The sequence below is a fragment of the Denticeps clupeoides genome, chromosome 17 (assembly GCF_900700375.1).
Source record: "Denticeps clupeoides chromosome 17, fDenClu1.1, whole genome shotgun sequence".
In the NCBI taxonomy this organism is placed as follows: Eukaryota; Metazoa; Chordata; class Actinopteri; order Clupeiformes; family Denticipitidae; genus Denticeps; species Denticeps clupeoides.
The window spans coordinates 3,391,291-3,411,445 of NC_041723.1; the positions used below are offsets into that span (position 1 = coordinate 3,391,291).

The window sequence follows — 20,155 nt, forward strand, 5'->3', positions numbered from 1 at the left end:
GATCTATGCAAGGGTGATTTTTTTTGTTCTTTGTCTGATGTCACTTATGAGTTCCAATCACAAACTCAATAAATTTTTAAGGATCTGTCTCTTGTCCAAGGCAGTTTCTGTTCCACATCGGTATTTTGAGTATGTGTTACGATACCAGCATATTTATATGCATCCACCTCTTATTAGAAACAATCACCGCCGTTCTATTAACATAATGACGTAGATCGAAGTTCAAATGTTCACCCAGACTGCATGAAATATGCATTGTGCCAAGATTAGGCTCACAATTTGGCAGCATTTCTAATTTTCAGGGAACTACTGCATGGTTTTTCTGGGACGTGTAGTCTTTGTTCCAATGGCAGCAGCGGACATCAGTCACCCGTGCAACGTGCGTGCAAGAGCACCTTTACAATCTGTTCCTCCGCCGCTGTCACCTGAGTTACCATAGTTACCGGATTTGAAAGTGCCTCGGCTATTACACTTCAAACCCAAAATATGGTGCAGCACACCCACCCGGAAAAACAGGCTCTGCCTGGGCGTGCAGCACTGCACCTGGGCGTGGCTCGGATGCAGGTGCAGTGGGTGTACGCACCTGCGCCGGAAAAAAGGAGGTGACCTGGTCAAGAACGGCCCGTGTTTGTTTACGGGCCTTAATTAAAACCGTTTAGGGGGAACATCTCTCCTCTCGCCTCCTCCGCATTGCCCTCAGCCGATGCAGCACTTCCCCTCCCTCCGGGGTGGGGTAGCGGGCTGGCGGCGGGCCGAGCGCTTCTCCGAAGTCTGTTTAACGCGTCCGCGCTGACCTCCATTTGCGGGGCTGGGGTGTCGTGGGGAACCCCGCCCCTGGGGAAGATGCCCGCAAACGTGAAATCATCATATTCAAACCTCCTGCCCTGCTGTGATATTTCTACTTGTAGATGTTGGGATGTGCACGTGCTTACCAACACACACACACACACACACACACACACACATCATAGAAATGGAAGGAAAAGTGAAGGCTGTCTGGTGGGGCGGCGCTTTTCTCCTGAGTCAGGGCTCTGGCACACTCAGCACTCTGGATCGATTTCCTTAAAGACCGACGCTCACCCAATCCCTGTTCGGATGCGGGAAAGTCGTACGATTCCTGTCGACGTCGTCCAAAAAGTTTCTGAAGGTCAGCGCGGGACCGGCGGGCGCGAGAGAGGGCGCGCCACGCGCGCCGGGCCCGCCTTCTTCCCTCCGAACCCCGTGCGCCGTGCAGCGTGTTGTAAATAAATGGACATGCCTGACATTTTTTTTTTATGACATTTAAATGCTTCCCCTCTTCCCTCCACTCCCGGGCCAGGCAGAGCTTCCTCTCCCCTTTGCATTAAATCCATAACGCTGCCGTCAGCCGTCTTTAATAATTAAGCACGTGCCCATCGTTGCATACATCTCGTTGGGGCGTGCGAACCAGCAAGGTGTGGCTCCGACAAAAGCCTGGGCTACAAGCGCTGAATCGGGTGAATAGACCGATAGTAGCCTAGCGGGTAACACACTCGCCTATGAACCAGAAGACCCAGGTTCAGACCCCACTTACTACCAGCGTGTTCCTGAGCAAGACGCTTAACCCTGAGTGTCTCCAGGGGGGGACTGTCCCTGTAACTACTGATTGTAAGTCGCTCTGGATAAGGGCGTCTGGTAAATGCTGTAAAATGTAAATGAATCCAGGGACAGTGAGGTGACCCTCATTTTGGGACATGTTGGCGTGGTGCCTGCGATGAATATGAAAGATGCTTGTGCTCGCACCGCACTATAAAACTGGCATGGTAGGTGGAGTACAGATGGGACATCTAAAGTTTGTCACAAGGATACTCAAAGACTGCAAAACACGGCACAGTTGAGGACCGGAGGGAAAGGAAATCGATCGCGGCCTCTGCAGGTGAGGGGCGCTGATATGATGGTGTAGGTGGGTTCGAGAGGCAGCACAATGCCTTCGCCATGAAAAAGAATGTTATATAGTTGTGACCATAGCACATTGTGACCATAGCACATGGAGGGATGAGAAGGTCTGTCTGCTGTGGTATCTAGATGGTATCTGTGGTACCAGGTCATTTATCCAGCTCATCAAACAGATGCTCGAGGGTGGTAGTGGCCTAGTGGGCGGCACACTCGCCTATGAACCAGAAGTTCAAATCCAGGTTCAGCACTTGCCACCACTGTGTCCCAGAGCAAGACACTTAATCCTGAGTGTCCCCAGGGGAACTGTCCCTGTAACTACTGATTGCAAGTCGCTCTGGATAAGGGCGTAAATGTAGGTGACGTCTGGAGAATTTGGTCAGCCGTGTCCTCCCCAGGTAAGTGACACCTGGCCGGGATGGTAAAGAAAATGTGATTCATCGGACCCGGCCTCCTCCTTCCGTCGCTCACATGGCTGGACGTTCAGCTGGTACCTAATACACCCCACCAATGTCAATGGCATTCACGTCACCTGCCATATGCAGTCATAATGTTATGGCTGATCAGTTTAATTTTTCTCAAGGTGAGTTCATTTCATAGTTCATTTCTTTTGGGAAACTTTGTTCTTAATTAGGCAGCGAAAACCTATTTATTATGATTCTATAGTCTGTAATATACCCATATATGCAAAAAGGTCAAAAATTCTCCTTGGCATCCGTGGAAAATTCTCTTTGGAATTTTGCCACAGCATAATGCGTCTGACTGTATTCCCCTTGAAGGAATTTGAACGAATCTCATCCACCGTCCTCCAACTCCCAATTCATGCGGCAGTGCCTCGAGTCGCTCACACCCGCACCCCTCCCTGCACAGGTCACATGATCCTCGCAGCTATTCAGCACGTTGCGCCGCTGCCGGGCGTGAAAGTCATTCGTCTAAGGTCTCCTGCCCTGGCCGTTATCCCTTCATCTATTGATTTTGGATCAGTTCCCCGTCTTCTGTGCATGTCCTTTGTTTACTGACTGCCAGAAAGTCCTTGGTACAGTATTTACCCTCCAGCATGCAAACAATCTCTGTGAGGAAAATATATATGTGTGTGTGTGTGTGTGTGTGTGTGTATATGTGTATATATATATATATATATTTTTTTTTATTCAAAATTTTTTTACTGCTTCGCACGGCTTTAAGTACATAGAACTTTGTACTCGATATGAATGTCACATTATTAGACACTGGAAAGGACACTTAAATAATGCTAGGGACAAAACCTGGACCGGACCCTGGCGAGGCATCACCCGAGCACTGCACCAGCGCTCAATCAATTTCTGTTGCTGCTCTGTTCAAAGGATGACAAATGAAATAAGCCGGGGCTTGCAGGCAGCTCTCCCCTCAGAGCGTGGCGGGAGGCTGCATCGCCACTCAGGGGGGGGTCAAGGGCGGCCAGATGGGGGTCTGCAACTCCCCTCGGGTCAAAATCAGCGGTTTGTGCCAAAGCTGCAGCCTCGACAGCAGGATGCTGTTTTTGGAATAATGGATAGGGGTGTGTCTGGTTGGCTTGTTGCCTCCTGGCACTGCAGCCCGTCATTTATTCCAATGGTCTTTTCGCCAAAACACAACCAAGGAAATCTGTTGCATACGCTGCTCTCGCACTCACACCCTCTTCTCCCCTCCTCTCCTCTCCTCTTCTCTCCCTTCGTCTGCTGACTCACTGCCACTGGACCAGAATGTGCTGCTTGCCTGCATTACTCACTTCTTCACCTTCCTGCATTATTGCCTCCTCAGCACTAGGCTGTGGGCGGGGCTCGGCATCCACAGCTCGGGGCCATATGAGGAGCGGGACGGAGGCAGAGACCAGGCCTCCCCGTCTAACTGGGAATTCGGCGCATTAAAAACGAACCGCAGATGATTTTCCCGTCAACAAATCCCGCAGCAAACGTCCTCTGGAATCCAAGTTACAGATGAATTTTAAGGTGAGGCCGTTCAGCCTATTTACAGTGCAGACGTTTTGGGGTTCGAACCCCGAGCGGCCAAGGTGCCACTGCTCACCAAGGCTGGTGATTAAATGCAGAGGACACATTTCGTTGTGTCACCATGTGCTGTGCTTCACAATGACAACCACTTCACTTTCATTAGGCCATGACCTCTGAAACAGCAGGTGAGGTGACCAAGCCTGGACAAAGTATTCAAGGTTGGGTCTTAGAAGGGCGGTGTGTAAGAATGAGACTAGAATTTGTGGACAATGGACAATTGTGGACAGAGCCTGGACAATGTATTGAAGGTGGGGTCTTAGAATGGCAGTGTGTTAGAATGAGACTACAATTTGTGGGTCTAGGACAAGCAGAACCGTCACCGTCGGAATCAAAACGCACCTCTTGCAGAAACATGAATGGAAATGCATACGGTTGTAAGCAATGTTTCGACAATAAAAATCAAACCAATTGCCATAGTTACTGTAATTCGCATAGTTATAGCGCCGCCCACTGTCCTGAATGTTTTTTTTCCCTTGTTACTGAAAACTGAAGCAGGGTCAGTTCAACAGACAAAAAACCCTCATCTTACAAATTATACGGGAAACGACTAAACTGATCTCAGATCAGAGAGAGATCGCGTAACCAATAAGAAACAGTCTTTCTAGTTTCCCTATATAACCGACCAATCAGACAGCAGGGAAAGTCACGTGACAACAGCGTCAAGGCTGTGTATAAAAGCCGGGCCTCGCAGCTTTTGGCGCGGCAGGGTAACGTTTCTAACCCTAGGTGGCTCGGTGCTCCTTGTCCTCTGCGTTTGCTGTTTTTGAACTCTGGCTTTCAGCGAACTTCAAGGAGCCTCCCGTCGACGGCTGCGTTGTGGGCAAGAAAAAAAAAGCAAGAGAATACCCTGTCGGGCTCAACCTCCCCGGCTCTCGCCGCGCCCCGGGGGCCGTGGACGGCTCGGCCGCCGCGAAGGGCTCTGCCCTGCAGCGGGGCGCGATGCCGGCGCGCCGGGGGGCGTCGGACAGTTGAGCAGAGAAACGTGAGCGCGGGTCCGGTGCTGAGGGCCGTCGGCAGTGGGTCCTCGGCGGAGTCCGCGCTCAGACACGCTTTAACTCTCGCCGAACTGGCAGAACCCACGCAGGCGCCTACAGCACTGCTTGAAGTGGGCTTAACTAGTACTGCATTCACCACCTACTCTTTGCAGTGTTTTTTTTTTGTCTATAATGCATGCGTTTTTCTTTCATTGGACTATTTCAACGCAATTGCACCCGATTGGGATGCAGATTATTGGGTTTTAAGGCTGTAATCCGCGTTCATGCCCCTCGTGTTTTCACTCTTCACTGGGACATTCCTGTCATTGAACCTGCTTATTTGTTTCTTATGAAGCCTAATAAAGTGTTTCCGTTATATTTGTTTGGTGGTCTGTACAAATCCCTTCAAGGTGCACATTCAGATCGTCGAAGGTCCTGCACATATTAACTTCTTAAGGTTTATAAAATTAATGTCTTTTGTACAAGATATGCCAAAGACGTGGGCTTGTGAGAATGCATCTAACGTTCAACGAGTACACTACATGTACGTGGTTTAATAGTTTAGGTTTGAGGTAAACCGTAAGGAAGCACCAAATTGTGCTTTTCGGTTCTATTTTCATCGGTCCTTGTAGCCCGTTTTTCGCCTTTGGTCGTCTTCCAACATTCTTATTAGCATGAAACCATTTGGAACAAAGACTGCCGTGCTCCGCGTCACGTTCATCAGCGCCATCTACAGGCCGAGCGAAGAAATTGGGTTGCCAGTTTCGACCGGTTAAAATCATTACGTTGCGGTCTGATAATGTTAAAGTGTTATCCATTATTACCCTACAATTAAATGGCTTTTTGGTCACTGCGGGTGTTTAAACTGTTGTCGCCGTCACCAGCTCCAGTCCGTTTTGCGTGCGGTCTGTTACTGTCCGGCCAGACCTGGCAACCCCGACGACAGCACACCGAATGAACAGCGAAGGAAACGATGCGCGATGTCGAGGCGCCACTGCCTGTCCGCCTGTCGTGTAAAATCTCCCCGTGAACACGGCATGCGTGCCGACTGAGGGCCGAGTGGAGGCTGGGAGCGGAGCTGTCCACCGCGCCGGGGTGCTGATGTGGCCTTGAGACGCGACGATGGCGACGAGGAGGTGGCTGCTCTACGCCGGGCTGTGCGTCTCCCTGCTCGCCTTGCTCATGCTCACGGTGGCCGTCAGCTCCGACCACTGGTACGAGACCGACGCCCGGCGCTACAAAGAGCGCTGCCGGACGTTCTCCGGCCGCAGGGACCCGGGCTTCATATACATCCCGAACCACAGCCTGCCGCTGCGGGCCGGCCGGACCGGGCTCGAAGCCCCAGCCCGGACCCGGCGCCAGGTGTTCGCCATGAGCGCGGCGGACGAATGCAGCAGGCGCTTCAACTCCACCAGCGTCGGCCTGTGGAACAAATGCTACCGGCCCGGGTTCGACCCGGACATCGAGGAGCTGGTGCAGAAAGGTGCTTCGCCGGCAGCTTGCGTGCGTCATCCACACAGATGCACGGTCCTGTCGAGGAATTGAGTTTTATTATTTCTGTTTCTGCATGGGCCACATGACACCAACTCCCTCCTTGCAGGGGCATTCCCAGACAGTGGGCCAGCTGCTCCTGTATTTCCGACAGGTCCAGGGCGAGATGCCCTGAAGACACTAAATGAAATCTTTTCTCTTGTTTAGGATCCCTTGAGCGGTGCTCCTTCATCAGGTATTATTATTCCCCCTCAACGTCCTCCAGGAGGGATCTCTCCTACAACGTCACGAAGATAATCCAGCAGGACGACTGGCACGCCCTGCGTAGGTTGCAGCGCGCCCCCTTCGCACCGCTCTTCTTCTCTCTGGGCCCGTTAGCCACGCCTTTCACCTGCCGTTGTCTCCTGTTGCCTTGCCTCTCCAGACCTGCGTAGAATGACCGCGGGCTTCATGGGCATGGCCCTCTCCATCATACTTTTTGGCTGGACCATCGGCGTGCTGGGATGCTGCTGGGACCAGGGTCTGATGCACTACGTGGCGGGTCTCCTCTTCCTGATGGGAGGTACGTTGGAAAGAAGGGACTCACAACCCACCCAAGACTGAGAGATCTCATTCTGGATCGTTTTGACCCGCTCTTGTCAATAAGTAGCACATTTACATTTGCAGCGTTTATCAGACAAGCGTTTTTACAGTCAGTGACAGGGACTGTCCCCCTGGAGACTGTGTTAGTAGCCTAGTTGGTAACACCCTCGCCTATGAACCAGAAGACCCAGGTTCAAATCCCACTTACTACCATTGTGTCCCTGAGCAAGACACTTAACCCTGAGTGTCTCCAGGGGGGACTGTCCCTGTAACTACTGATTGTAACTACTGGAAAAGGGCATCTTATAAATGCTGTAAATGTAAAATGTACATGTAATGAGACTCAGGTTTAAGTGTCTTACTCAGGGACACGATGGTAATAAGTGGGGTTTCAGCCTGTGACATGGCAAGTTTAGGGTCACTGTAAGGCCACGCCTCCTGTATTTGGTGTCCTTTATTCATTGAAAGATAATTATGAATGCATTAACACCCCTGGTTGGCCATTTTTGAGCTAATCTAAAATCCATCGCAATTTAACCGTCTTAATTGATGCAAACATGTGATGAGGCTGCCAGAATATAAATATAATATGGGGTGGTAGTGACCTAGTGGGCCCATGAGCCAGAAGACCATGGCCCTGTAACCACCAATAGTCCGTCGCTCTGGACAAGGACGTCTGATAAATGGCGTAAATGTAAACGTACATGGCCAGAAGGGTTTGGTGAGAAATATTGTACAAAACCACCATCTCCACATAACGACATCAACATTATAATCACTCTTTAGTGTGTTTTTCCACTTTTAGACAGCAACCTTAATGAGTTACTGTAACTGAACTCTACGTACAAAACCGATTTAAGCAGTTTCAAACGTATTTGCAATAACCATAATTTGAATGCACCATTTGTGGCAGTTTATCTTAAATCATTATTATATTATATATTCTCTGCTTTTAACCATCACCCTTGGTGAGCGGTGGGCAGCCATGACAGGCGCCCGGGGAGCAGTGTGTGGGGACGGTGCTTTGCTCAGTGGCACCTCAGCGCCGGATCGGCAACCTTCTGATTATTGGGGCCACCACTGCCCTAAGTGGTGATATGTTCATGATAGTATTGTGACAGTTCTCTATGTTTAGCGTGTATGCACATTGGACTAACCTTGCCGCGTTTGCCAGGCACGTTCTGCATCATCTCCCTCTGCACCTGCGTGGCCGGCATCAACTTCGAACTGTCCCGCTACCCGCGCTACCTGTTCAGCCTCCCGGACGACGTCAGTCACGGCTATGGCTGGTCCATGTTCTGTGCCTGGGGCGGCTTGGGGCTCACCCTCATCGCCGGCTTCTTCTGCACCCTGGCGCCGTCTGTCCAGCCTCCGACCCCGCCCCGCTCCCACTACCCCAAACCCCGCCCGGAGAATGGAACGCTCTGTTGAAATGCACAACCGAGGTGGAATTTTTTTTTTTTTAATTGCTTGACGTCGTGCTCGCAGGGACTACAGTAACCGTGGCGATGAGGAACCGTATCCCGTCACGAAAGGGAAGACGCTCAACACGAGACTCGTACACAATGCCAACCAAGCCACACTTATAACCACAGAGCATCAAATAATGTATGAACTTCTGAAATGATCTTTGCACGTACCGAGTGGAAGTACCGTACTGTTCCGTTTCTTTTTAACATGTCGTATCTTCTACTTGCCTTCTTATGTGTGTGAAGATCAGCAGGAGGTGCCGATTCTCATGAACACAACGTCTTGTGTAAAATTGACTATAGAGGAGACGTGCAAACCTATGGACTCAGCCGTCATGTAGTTGTTCCCAAATCACGTATCCCATTATTAGGAAATAAAATTTGTGACGTGGTTTTTGTGTGGGAGCTTCCAGATTCTCTGTCCTTCCAGAACACCTTCCAATATTTCCATGGACTCATCAAATCACACGAATCACATCAGGTTTCTTTTTTTATTTAGTTTTTTTTTTTTTTATTCCAGACCTTCAGGAAAAAAAAAAAAAAAAGTTTCTGTTAGATGTGTTTCTCAGCAGCACGTTTAAAACTCGAGGTTGAACTGCACTTCCTTCTTTCCCCGCAGCGAACACTGATTAGTGCGGCCCGGCCCACAGCATTAGAGACGGTTAGAGAAGAAACGGCGGCGGGCTTCGGGCGTGGCCATTTTCATTTGGACACACGCATACATACACACACACACCCATCCTAACTTAAATAACCACCCTTGACCCATGTATGATTCCAATTAGAAAAAAGGGGAAACAATTAAGGCTTGAATGTATCTTCATCATCATCATCATCATCATCATCGTCGTCCTGTGAAGCAGCTGTTCCAACAGAGGTGGCTCCATAACCGCAAGTGCCACATAGTGGCACACCGATTCTCAGAACCCCATCTGGGCCACCAATCTGGAAACCCACGTCGGGCCACCCTCGCCCCCCTCTGATACAGAGGGCAGCTGGCCGTCGACCCGCTCAACTTCGCTCTGACCCATCACGTCCCTGTGGAGCGAGAACATTCATCTCCTGAAGCTCCGCCATAATTTGGTTACTCTTTATTACAAATCAGACCGCGTGTGTGTGTGTGTGTGTGCGCGTCAAGTCATTTATTTTCATCCTTGTTATTGGGAGACGAATTGAACTGGTGTCAGCTGATCCTAAGAAGTACACTTTGTTGGTAGCACCAGCAAACGACAACTTCTGAATCAGAACAGTGTGAGAATGAGGGAGGGTCCGACGTACTATTATTATTATTATTAATAATTATTATTGTGTTTCTCATTAGAAGTTTGGCTTCGAGTTGTTGCGGTTGGATCGAGGGGGCGGCGTTGCGAGTCTTTAGTGGCGGTCCATGGCGGTGCTTTGTAGGAGGTCTGCGGTGGCTGTCTGGGCGGGGGGTCTGAAGGCCGCCTGGAAGCCGGGGGGAGGGGAGTGGTACTGGCTGGGGCCGACGGAGGGGCCGGGGAGGTACGGGGACCAAGCGGCTCTGTGCAGTGAGGAGAGCTGCGCGCCCAGCAGACTCCCGTGTGTGGACGGGGCTGCCGGTGCGGCCGAGTTCGGCGGCGCCTCCATCTCTGTCAGCGTCTGCAGAGACTTCAGCCAGTGTGGAGGATTGTCATCCTGGAGGCAGTCCAGACTGTTACCTGTGGACGCTGGGACACCTGAAGGGAGCAAGTGAACATCTGCATAAAACAAAACCACCACGCAAGAACCAATCAACATTCTTCACATCATGCTTTTTAATTTAAATCATGTCACAATACAGTAGGAACAAACATCAAGCCAATCCCACAGCTCACAACTCATATTTAATTATTACAATAACTGCCATGTTACACATCCAGTGCACACCATGTATAGTAATTGCATGAGGTCAAAGGTCAAGGTTGCATGTCTACAGTGAACCAGTCCTTCAGACGGCTGTACCTGTGATGATCGCTGGATCCATCCAGCTTGCCGTGGCGTCCCAGCTGAAACTGTGCGAGACCCCTACTGAGCCCAGCGGCCCCCCCGATGTGGCTGATGTTGGAGGAGGATGAGGAGGAGGACGACGAGGAGGTAGAGTTTGGGAGACCTCCAAAGTTGATGTTGATATTCGGTAGGAGTGCCCTCAGCCCGTCCTGCCACTCTTTGACGTTGAGGCTTTCTATAGAACCGTTACTATCTGTAAAGGACAGAGAAGACTACTATTAAACCTATTTAGATTAAAGGTGTTTACCAGATGCCCTTATCCAGAGCGACTTACAGTCAGTAGTGACAGGGACGGTCCCCCCTGGAGACACTCAGGGTAAGTGTCTTGCTCAGGGATGCAATGGTAGTAAGTGGGATTTGAACCTGCAACTTTGTGGTCTTCTGGTTCATAGACATGTCTTACCCTCTAGGCTACTTACAAGTATGAGTTCGAACACAAAATAATGCCTGCTTATGAAAATCGTAGTAGTGGCTATAAATCTATATACGTTTGTGTTCGTAATGTAATAAGAGTCGGAACGGTTTCACCGTGGAAGATAAATCTGAAGTCTGAATCATTAGAACAGCCATAAATAAATATTAATAAGTAAACTGTGGGGGTAATTGCAATAAAACTCCTGCACTGTTGGCGGTGGTGTGCTGGTCTGGCCTCATGCCTGAGACTGTACTTCACTACTGCCAACATCTCCTGCCACAACACCTCCTCTTTCACCGTGTAATCATTTTAATATTTATAGAACAAATGACATGAAAGTGATTATTTTTAATATGTTATACAACTATTAAATATTAAACAACCTGAAAATAATAAAAATATATATAAATAAAAAAAATCTATCGAGATATATATTACACACACACACAAACAGAGTACAGGCCAAAAGTTTGGACACACCTTCTCATTCAATGTGTTTTCTTTTGACCATTTACGTTGGTAGATTCTCACTGAAGGCATCAAAACTACGAACGAACACATGTGGAGTTATGTACTTAACAAAAAGTGGAGACCTGGACTCCACAGTCACCGGACCTGAACCCAATCCAGATAGTTTGGGGTGAGCTGGACCGCAGAGTGAAGGCATTTTAGGTGACGACCTCTCGAAGCTCATCGAGAGAATGCCAAGAGTGTGTAAAGCAGTAACCAGAGCAAAGAAACTAGAATATAAAACATGTTTTCAGTTTGATAGCTTCAGTGAGAATCTACCAATGTAAATGGTCATAAAAATGAAGAAAAACACATGAGTGAGAAGGTGGGTCCAAACTTTTGGCCTGTACTGTAAATAACTGAAAATAATCAAAATACCTCTCGATTGAGATATATATGTATATATAAATTTGTATATCATTAAAAAAAATTACACTTGCTTTTGTAATAAAATGTAAAAAAACTATGGTCAATTATTTTTTTTTTTTCCAAAAAATTCAGTAATGTTTTGTAGGTGAATAATGAAAAACAACCCCCTACCCTCCCCAACAATTTTATAATGTACTTGCATAATAAGTGTCACGAGAAAACACTTTATTAATATTGCCTGTATCCAAATTTGGGGCTGTGGGTCATGATAAAGGGTCATAATTGAATGGGAGACCCCCAAACCCCACCTACCTGATATGGAGATCCCTCCCAGCCCCCTGCTGTGGTGGTGCTGTGCTGGCAAGTTCAAGTCCAAGAAATTGCTGTGCACCATCGAGTGGTTCAAGTGTGCCAGGCTAGTCTGTGTGGGCACGCCCATCCACGGGTGTCGGGCAGCGGACTGGGGGAAGCTGAGGGAGCTGTGCAGTGCCCCTCGCTGATGAAGATGGTTAAAGCGCTGCTGGCTCAGGCCGCTATGGGGGTGGACGTTGTTGTGGGGGGGCAGAGGGCCTGAGGAGGAGACAGCTATGGTGGGCGGCTCCTGCACCGACAGCTCCTTCTCAATGAGGTCGGCCAGGGCCTTTCGCGTGATGTCGAAGGGGTCGAAGCCCAGGTCGTCATCCTGCTGCTGCTGCTGCTGCTTGGCTGAGGAGCCGAAGCCGAACGCCGCCTGCCAGTCTGTGGATGAGGATACAGGTATGGTGTCTGGGAAGGGACAAAAAGCACAAATATTATTTACTCATAGGAATCAATAATTAAATCAAGCTATCAAAAGCATTTCCTCACTAGTTCCACCATTGTCAGAACAGGCCTGCTAGTTTCACCCATTCACTACAAATTGTTCTGTTTCTTCTGAAACGTGAAAGTGACGTGGTTGTCATTGTTATACACAGCATAGCACAGCACACGGTGACACAACGAAATGTGTCCTCTGCATTTAATCATCACACATCACAGTGAGCAGCCATGACAGGCGCCCGGAGAGCAGTGTGTGTCGGGCAGCGGACTGGCAACCTTCCGATTACGGGTCCGCCTCCTTACCTGCTAGGCCAACCACTGATTCTTAAATCTTAGATCTATAAATCTAATATGAATAATCTTATTTTCAAATTGATCTAGTTTAGTACCAGCGCATATATCTTATACCTGGAGTAAACAACTTGTCAAGCAAAATTACCTTGGTGCAAGGACAGATAATTTCACTAGTATTCACTATTATATTGGTCTTAGTGGTTCCCTAATACCGCATCTGAAGGTCTCTTTCTGATTTTCAGTCTTGAGACAATGAGATTTTCTCAGGACAGTCTGAGCTGCCGCTCTCTGAAGAGCCAAGCAGAATGGCTCTATATCGCCATAGACAGGCTCGGGGAACTCGTTATTAATGATACATAAACTTCATGATAAGGGACCATTAAGTCATTGCCATCTTAAACATAGTGCTAATTTCTTATATTCATCTTCATCCTTTTTGCAGTGTTAATGTTCTCTGAAATGCAGTAGGTGCAATCATAATGCTCTGGTTGCACTAGAATATTAGCTGGTAGAGACATGTGATCATTTTATTATGATAAATATAGTAAAATGATCAAAAGACATGATTGAGGCAAACTTTAGTAGACTAAGCTGAAGGTCACACCTGAGGTGAAAAGGCTCTGTGGTTCAGGGGTCATGGGCCAGTCTGCCCCCCCCTGCGGGGAGCAGGGGAAGGAGGGCAGGCCGCTGGGGAGGGGGTTAGGGTGCCGGAAGTTACTGTTGTCTGAGAAGAGCGACTGGGACTCGGCAGCGGCCCCTTCGAACGGAGAGCGGGCGGTCAGGTCTGAGACACTGATGGGCACCACCAGGCTGGGCTTGGTTAGACCCGGAGGAGGTGACGGCGAGTCACTGCTGGGGATCTGAAAGGTGAAAATAAAAAAAGGAGATGTGTCAATTTAGGGTTAAAGTGAAAGAATTAGCGCTGAATCAGACAAATAGAAGGAAGGATTTGGCTCACTTGTGGTAAATTCTCTCCATTCTCCCCTATAATGACTGATTCTGGAGGCTTATCACTGGGACTACAAAGAGGACAAAAAACAGGGTCAAAAACTGTTTACACGGAATATTAACCAAAGATATATATATAAAAAGCACAAGCATTGTCTATTTAATGGGGCTCTCAAAGTGTATTAGGAATATAATTTAATTCATAAGGTTGATATTAATTAAGCATTTTCAGTGAGAACTGTTTAAAGGAGATGCATTACATTCATTTTGACAGTTTATGTCTATAACTTTCAAAAAACCCAGAATGCACTTGCATTGCAGATTTGTACTGTAATTGGTTCAGTTTCCGTTAATTTGCATATTTAGGCCGCCCTTGATTACTTCTACGTTTGCACGCGGTCAGAAATGCCCCCTGGATATGGCTATAATCAGCTAATTACGGGGTGGCACAGTCGCCCCGCCGGGTACCTGGAGGGGTCCAGCGCGGACGAGAACGGCGAAAGGGCGGCGCCCTGCTCCGTGCCCAGGTCCTCCGAATCCGGCCCGTCGGGGGTCATGTGGTCGGAGTCGGAGCCGCAGTCCAGCAGCGGGGGCGTCTTGCCGCCTTCGCCGGCCAGCCCGTTGGTCATTTTGCCGCAGCCCTGTAGCAGCGGCCAGCTGTCTTTACTGGTGCTGCTGGGCCTGTGGTGGTGGAGAGGAAGAGTACGATTGGTCACGATTTCTCCGGATTCGTTCGCTCTGCCGCTTATGAGGAGAGTCTGTGAACCCTTCGGTTTGTGCATTTTGGCATGAAGTAACGATCCCTTTTTGTGTGTGTGACGAACTGCGCTGCAGTGACATTTTATTGTCCCCCATTGTCATGTGCATCGCGACCATTTGTTTCTACCTCAGACAGACGTCCAGATGTCGATTTATTAATTTCCCCCACAACCTCGCCACATTTCCCACATTCTCATATTATAGCAAGAGGTTTATGAAGCTTATCCTCAGATTCTTCAGCATGACCTTGAAGTGACCTCTGCAGGATGTCCCCGTGTGACACCGGTCACGTGCACTATTCCGGTCAAGCCAGCGCGGCTTCAGGAAATGCACGCTGCCACGTGTAAAAGGGGAGGGGTTTATTGAAGAAAAATTTATTAGGATCGTGATCATCACAGCCACGAGCGTTTGGCCGCGCTGGCCGTGGACCTCATCGCGGTTTACTTATTTAGGTCCTGCCGGCGCCAACGTCGCGAGCAGACGTTTACTTCCTGCTTTTTTGCGCCGCTTTCAAAGGGTTCACAAACATTTGCTCACAGCCAGGGCCAAACGCGGCACGGGCCGACATTAACCTTTGGGTGGTGCTGCTGGATTTGCCCTTCGCCTTCTCGCTGCCACAGTTTGAGGTTTGGTGGAAGTTGGGGTTGAGTTTGTAAAGCTCCTGGAGTAGTTTCTGCTCATATTCCTGATGTTTACCAGCCTGAAAATGAATATTAATATAAATAAATAAAAACAGCACACACACACACACACACACAAATTAATAAAAAAAAAAAAAAAAAAAAAAAAAAAAAAAAGATATTTGTACCTGCATCTCTTCTTTTGTAAAGCTGGCGGCCTCGTCTCCCAGCTCGTGTAAGTACATGCAGTCCGGCTTGGGACACTGCATGCTTTTCAGGAAATAACTGCAGTATTTTGTTGTACCTAAAGAAGCCTTTGAGACAAAAACAAACTAAAAAAAATAAAAAAATACGGAGCAAACGCGGCACGCCACACGAGGAACGAAATCCCACTACAATAAACTTTGTTTTTAAACTAATAACGTGGCAAAATTAATAGAGAGATTTATTAAAAACAAAAAAACGTTCACAATTTAGCTGATTGGCACAATAAGCGCTAATTGTCTTTATTTTGGGTACAACGCAAAGTTAATTTGCCCCCTTAGGCCCAAAAAAAAAAAAAAAAAAAAAAAAAAAAAAAAACTGGCTTTGCTCTCACCTTGAGTGTCCTGCCATCCACGACCACATTGTTAACGCACTGTATTGCTCGGAGGGCGTCCTCTGACCGCAGGTAAGTGACGTAGGCACTTGCACTCGGACCCTGTGACCCAAATAACGCGCCGTTAACCAGCAGAGGGTTAAACGATGAACATTCCGACAGGGAATTTGAGCTTTTCTTACCTGTGAACCTGCATACGACGTGCTGTTGTTTATAACAACTTTATGGATTTTGCCAAACTTCCCAAAGTACTCGGGCCTCTTTAGAACCTGAGAGCGCATGGAAACGACATTTGGTGACTGTGTGCAATGCTCCAATGCGCCTTAAAAAGAAAGGTCCTTCCGACCGCTGGGTAAATGGGTTTTCCAGCCAACTGATTTTAGATCGCCCCCTACTGGTCTCCAAAAGCCTTTACTTCAGACTACACCGTGAATGAGTTGAGGACCAGGTCCTTCTTTCTCACGAAAAATGTGTCTGAAGAGAAATCGATAAGAAACGTCCACTGGTAAATAAATAACGATTGGACCCACATTTGCTGGAGCACCAGATACTTAACTAGTCTGAATTTGTCGGGTTTTATAGCTTCATCCAATTTTATTGGAAGCTTTATTGTGACTAACTACTTCAAAAAACACGCCCTCAGGGGTCCAGACCAGAATCGCAAAACCGAGACGCTCACCTCAGGGTCGGCCAGTCTCTGAGACAGACCCACCACGAACACCAGGTTCCGCTGGACCACGCGCACGCTGGCCAGGTGTTTGCGGTTCTCCGTCACCTTATGCCGCTTCTCGTTCTGCTTCTGCTTCTTCTCGTTCTTGATCCTCTGAATCTCCTCCTGGGAGAGGGGCTTGTACACCGCTGGGTCCTCTGGATAAGGCTGCGCCGGCACAGACACCCGTTAGAATTGACCTCGTGCATTTTGCACAAAAACTGCTGCGACGGAACCAACGTAACTTCGAACGTGATTTTCCCCCCCAGTTTCAACTGGGAAACACATCTCTCTACCCGAAACGTGCTTTTCACAGCATTACTTGTTAAAGAATATTATAATTCAATCCCCGACTGGCTGTTGTGGTCCGGTGAGCACGAGTCATGGAATTAAATCTATTTTTTGCGGCATACACGTTGACGCATCACTTTGGTACAGGCCAAAAGTTTGGACACACCTTCTCATTCGACGTGTTTTCTTTATTTTCATGACCATTTACGTTGGTAGATTCTCACTGAAGGCATCAAAACTATGAATGAACACGTGTGGAGTTATGTACTTAACAAAAAGTGGAGACTTGGACTCCACAGTCACCGGACCTGAACCCAGTCGAGATGGTTTGGGGTGAGCTGGACCAACAAGTGCTAAACACCTCTGGGAACTCCTTCAAGACTGTTGGAGAAGCATTTCAGGTGACGACCTCTTGAAGCTCATTGAGAGAATGCCAAGAGTGTGCAAAACAGTAATCAGAGCAAAGAAACTAGAATAGAAAACATGTTTTCACTTATTTCACCTTTTTTTTGTTAAGTACATAACTCCACACGTGTTCATTCATAGTTTTGTTGCCTTCAGTGAGAATCTACCAACGTAAATGGTCATAAAAATAAAGAAAACACACTGAACGAGAAGGCGTGTCCAAACTTTTGGCCTGTCCTGTATGTATGTGTGTGTGTGTGTATATGTGTGTTTAGGCATGCTTATATGTTCACGAGTGGTCCCTTTCTCATCACACTGAGATTAAGAACGCATCTTCCAAAAATAGCTGGCAGAGAGAAACGGCAGCGATTCCCATAACGACGACGCATCGGGCAAATAAAACCAATAAATAAATAAATGCCACAACCCACACAAACCTACACCCAGGCAGCAATACAAAACAAGTCGGCTACGTCCTGCTGGTCCGAGACATCACTAGGCCTGAAACGAGGACCACATTTACAACAACGAAGCACTCTCAACGTAACAGATAAAATGCAAACGTAAAACGGCGTATACATGAGGTAGAATCGTGACGACAGCGGTTACGGTTCAAAGCCAATGCAGCGTGACATTGCCTAAACATGACATGGCCCGATAGGAACAATGCGATTTAATAAGACGCGCAGCGAGTAAGTACCAATCAGACAAGGGCCAGGGCTCACCTTTCTGCAGGCGGGACACAGGCCGTTCTCGTCGGTGCGGATGCGGTGCCAGCAGAACCGGCAGATCTGGTAGCCGCAGGTGCAGGGGAAGAAGTTGACGTCGTCGATCTCCAGCGGCTCCATGCACAGCGGGCACTCCATGGGGTCGTCCTTCGTGTCGGGGCTGCGCGACATCCTGCGGCTTGTTCTGGGGGGACCACGCACAGCGGTTCAGGTACCGAGGTCCCCTTGATCAGGGGACCGTCCCCACTGCTCACTAAGGGGTGACTGGTTAAAACAACAACGACAATCGCTTCACTTTCACTACAGTACGGGCAATAAGACTTGTCAGGCTGTTCTTTTTCGTTTTAAATACGCATTGCCGTGAGCACCAACGCAGGCTGCTTCAGGTAAGTAGATAAAGCGAATACACAGAGCTTCTCCATCTGTATCCTGCAGGAACGACTACGCCAGCAGTGGTGGCCTAGCGGTTAAGGAAGCGGCCCCGTAATCAGAAGGTTGCCGGTTCGAATCCCGATCCGCCAAGGTGCCACCGAGGTGCCACCGAGCAAAGCACCGTCCCCCTGGCACCTGTCATGGCTGCCCACTGCTCACCAAGGGTGATGGGTTAAATGCATGGGACACATTTCACTGTGTGCACCGTGTGCTGTGCATCACAAGCGACAATCACTTCACTTTATTATTACGGTCCGAATCGGAACGGCCCCGCACACCCGCGACGCGACAACACCGGGGAGCGCAGGCGCGTCTCGGCGGGACAGCTAGCCGCGGCGCTAGTCAGCGGCTCGGCCCTCCGGCCGGTCAGGCGCCAGGTGTCGCGCCGAAAAGTGCCCCCCGCCTGGTGGAAGCGTGCGTTGACACCGCGCGCTGCTGGAAAACGTGCCGTGTGTCACATTTACCCGGGCATTTTTTCCACCCCCCTCCCCGCCCTTTTAACCCCGCTTGCAAACCGAACGCGCCCCGTCTTCCGGCCCCAGGTCCCGAGCAGCTCACGACACGACTCGGTAAAGACCGTACGCGATGAGACGGGGGTGAGATTTCGGCGCGCCACCGGATATCCAGAGGCTAGCGTGCGGTTTAAAACACGTGGACTAAACGGCGTTTCATCTCGGAACGCAGGCGGCGGATGCAACACAGAACCCTCCAGGGGCGAAGCCATGGCGGCCGAGGAGGAGCGGCGGTGCCGAGCCCGGTTCGGGAGGCTGCGGCGCGGCCTGGCCCGAGGCTAGCGGGTCCGGCGGTGGCGGACGACCGCGTCCGAGCCGGAGTCGGACCCCCGGCCCGGACACCGGCGCGAGTGGGTCGGGGGGCGGCGGGTGTGTGTGTGTGTCTACTGGGCTCCGGTTCGTGGGATAACTCACCCTGGTCCTGCAGCAGCGGCTCCACTGCGAGGTTTAGGCGGGGATTTCGGTCTCGGCGGTCCAGACGCGCGTTGCCAGGCGCACCAAAACCTCCCGGCGTCCGCTGTAAACTTGCGATTGCGCACGACGCGGCTTCCTATTGCTCTAGGTAGCAGTTCCTCGCCACCATCTTATATTGAAATGAGGAGGGGGGAACTGGGAAGGAATTCGGAATGCACCGAGGTTGCGCAAATAGTCGCTCGCAATGGCGCATGGGAAATGTAGTCTAAACTTCGACCCCCTTTCACCCCCCCATGGTCATTGTTTTATGGAATGTACACGAAACAATGAACGGCTTGTCGAAACCTGAGCTCGTCCCCCCCGCTCACCATGTCACCGAGAAGGAAAATGTGTAGCTGATTTACATTTACTGCATTTACCAGACGCCCTTATCCAGAGCGACTTACAGACAGTAGTTACGGGGACAGTCCCCCCCTGGAGACACTCAGGGTTAAGCGTCTTGCTCAGGGACACAATGGTTGTAAGCGGGATTTGGACCTGGGTCTTCTGGTTCATAGGCGAGGATGTCGCCCACTAGGCTACTACCACCCCTGTGAAATGCAAGAGAACATTTAGACACTTTGCTGAATATAATTGGCTTCAGGGTGCGATTATATATCGTTTGTACACCAGTGCCACGGTGTTGTCTCCAGACGATTGTCCAGATGACGGTCGCGGAGAAGACCGACTGGTAAGATGTCAAATAAATGGTGCCAGCATGTAAAATGTAAAGTGAAGTGCGGTCTCAACCACCAGGCGGAGTAAAAGCAAGTTTCGCAGCAGAAGGCAGTGGGGAAAAAGCCTTCGTGAATGTAACACATTATATTAACCCACGTAAAAATTGAAATAAATA

The 20,155-nt window shown here is 49.3% G+C and overlaps 2 protein-coding genes across 2 annotated transcripts; one reads left to right on the forward strand and one right to left on the reverse strand.

The window, feature by feature from the left end:
- Window positions 1-5,676: 5,676 nt before the first annotated feature.
- tmem178ba (transmembrane protein 178Ba) lies at window positions 5,677-8,839 on the forward strand. The gene is made up of 4 exons (XM_028958514.1): window positions 5,677-6,395; window positions 6,611-6,727; window positions 6,828-6,965; window positions 8,160-8,839. Exons 1-4 carry the CDS (start codon window positions 6,035-6,037, stop codon window positions 8,414-8,416), a joined length of 873 nt encoding a protein of 290 aa, XP_028814347.1. The 5' UTR covers window positions 5,677-6,034; the 3' UTR covers window positions 8,417-8,839.
- Window positions 8,840-9,008: 169 nt separating this feature from the next.
- Window positions 9,009-19,463, reverse strand: cnot4a (CCR4-NOT transcription complex, subunit 4a). The gene is given in 14 exon segments (XM_028958891.1): window positions 9,009-10,151; window positions 10,417-10,501; window positions 10,503-10,654; window positions 12,068-12,520; window positions 13,452-13,707; window positions 13,806-13,866; window positions 14,264-14,476; window positions 15,127-15,254; window positions 15,363-15,488; window positions 15,773-15,874; window positions 15,955-16,041; window positions 16,452-16,649; window positions 17,903-18,089; window positions 19,264-19,463. Coding segments are annotated over 13 exon segments (2,358 nt in total). The 5' UTR covers window positions 18,077-18,089; window positions 19,264-19,463; the 3' UTR covers window positions 9,009-9,828.
- Between the last annotated feature and the right edge of the window lie 692 nt (window positions 19,464-20,155).

What these genes read in the sequence shown, in the direction of transcription:
- tmem178ba (XM_028958514.1), top strand. Translation starts at nt 6,035, where the DNA reads ATGGCGACGAGGAGGTGGCTGCTCTACGCCGGGCTGTGCGTCTCCCTG. An exon ending in CGAGGAGCTGGTGCAGAAAG is followed by an intron (nt 6,396 to 6,610) that starts GTGCTTCGCCGG and finishes TCTCTTGTTTAG; the next exon opens with GATCCCTTGAGCGGTGCTCC. An exon ending in GGACGACTGGCACGCCCTGC is followed by an intron (nt 6,728 to 6,827) that starts GTAGGTTGCAGC and finishes TTGCCTCTCCAG; the next exon opens with ACCTGCGTAGAATGACCGCG.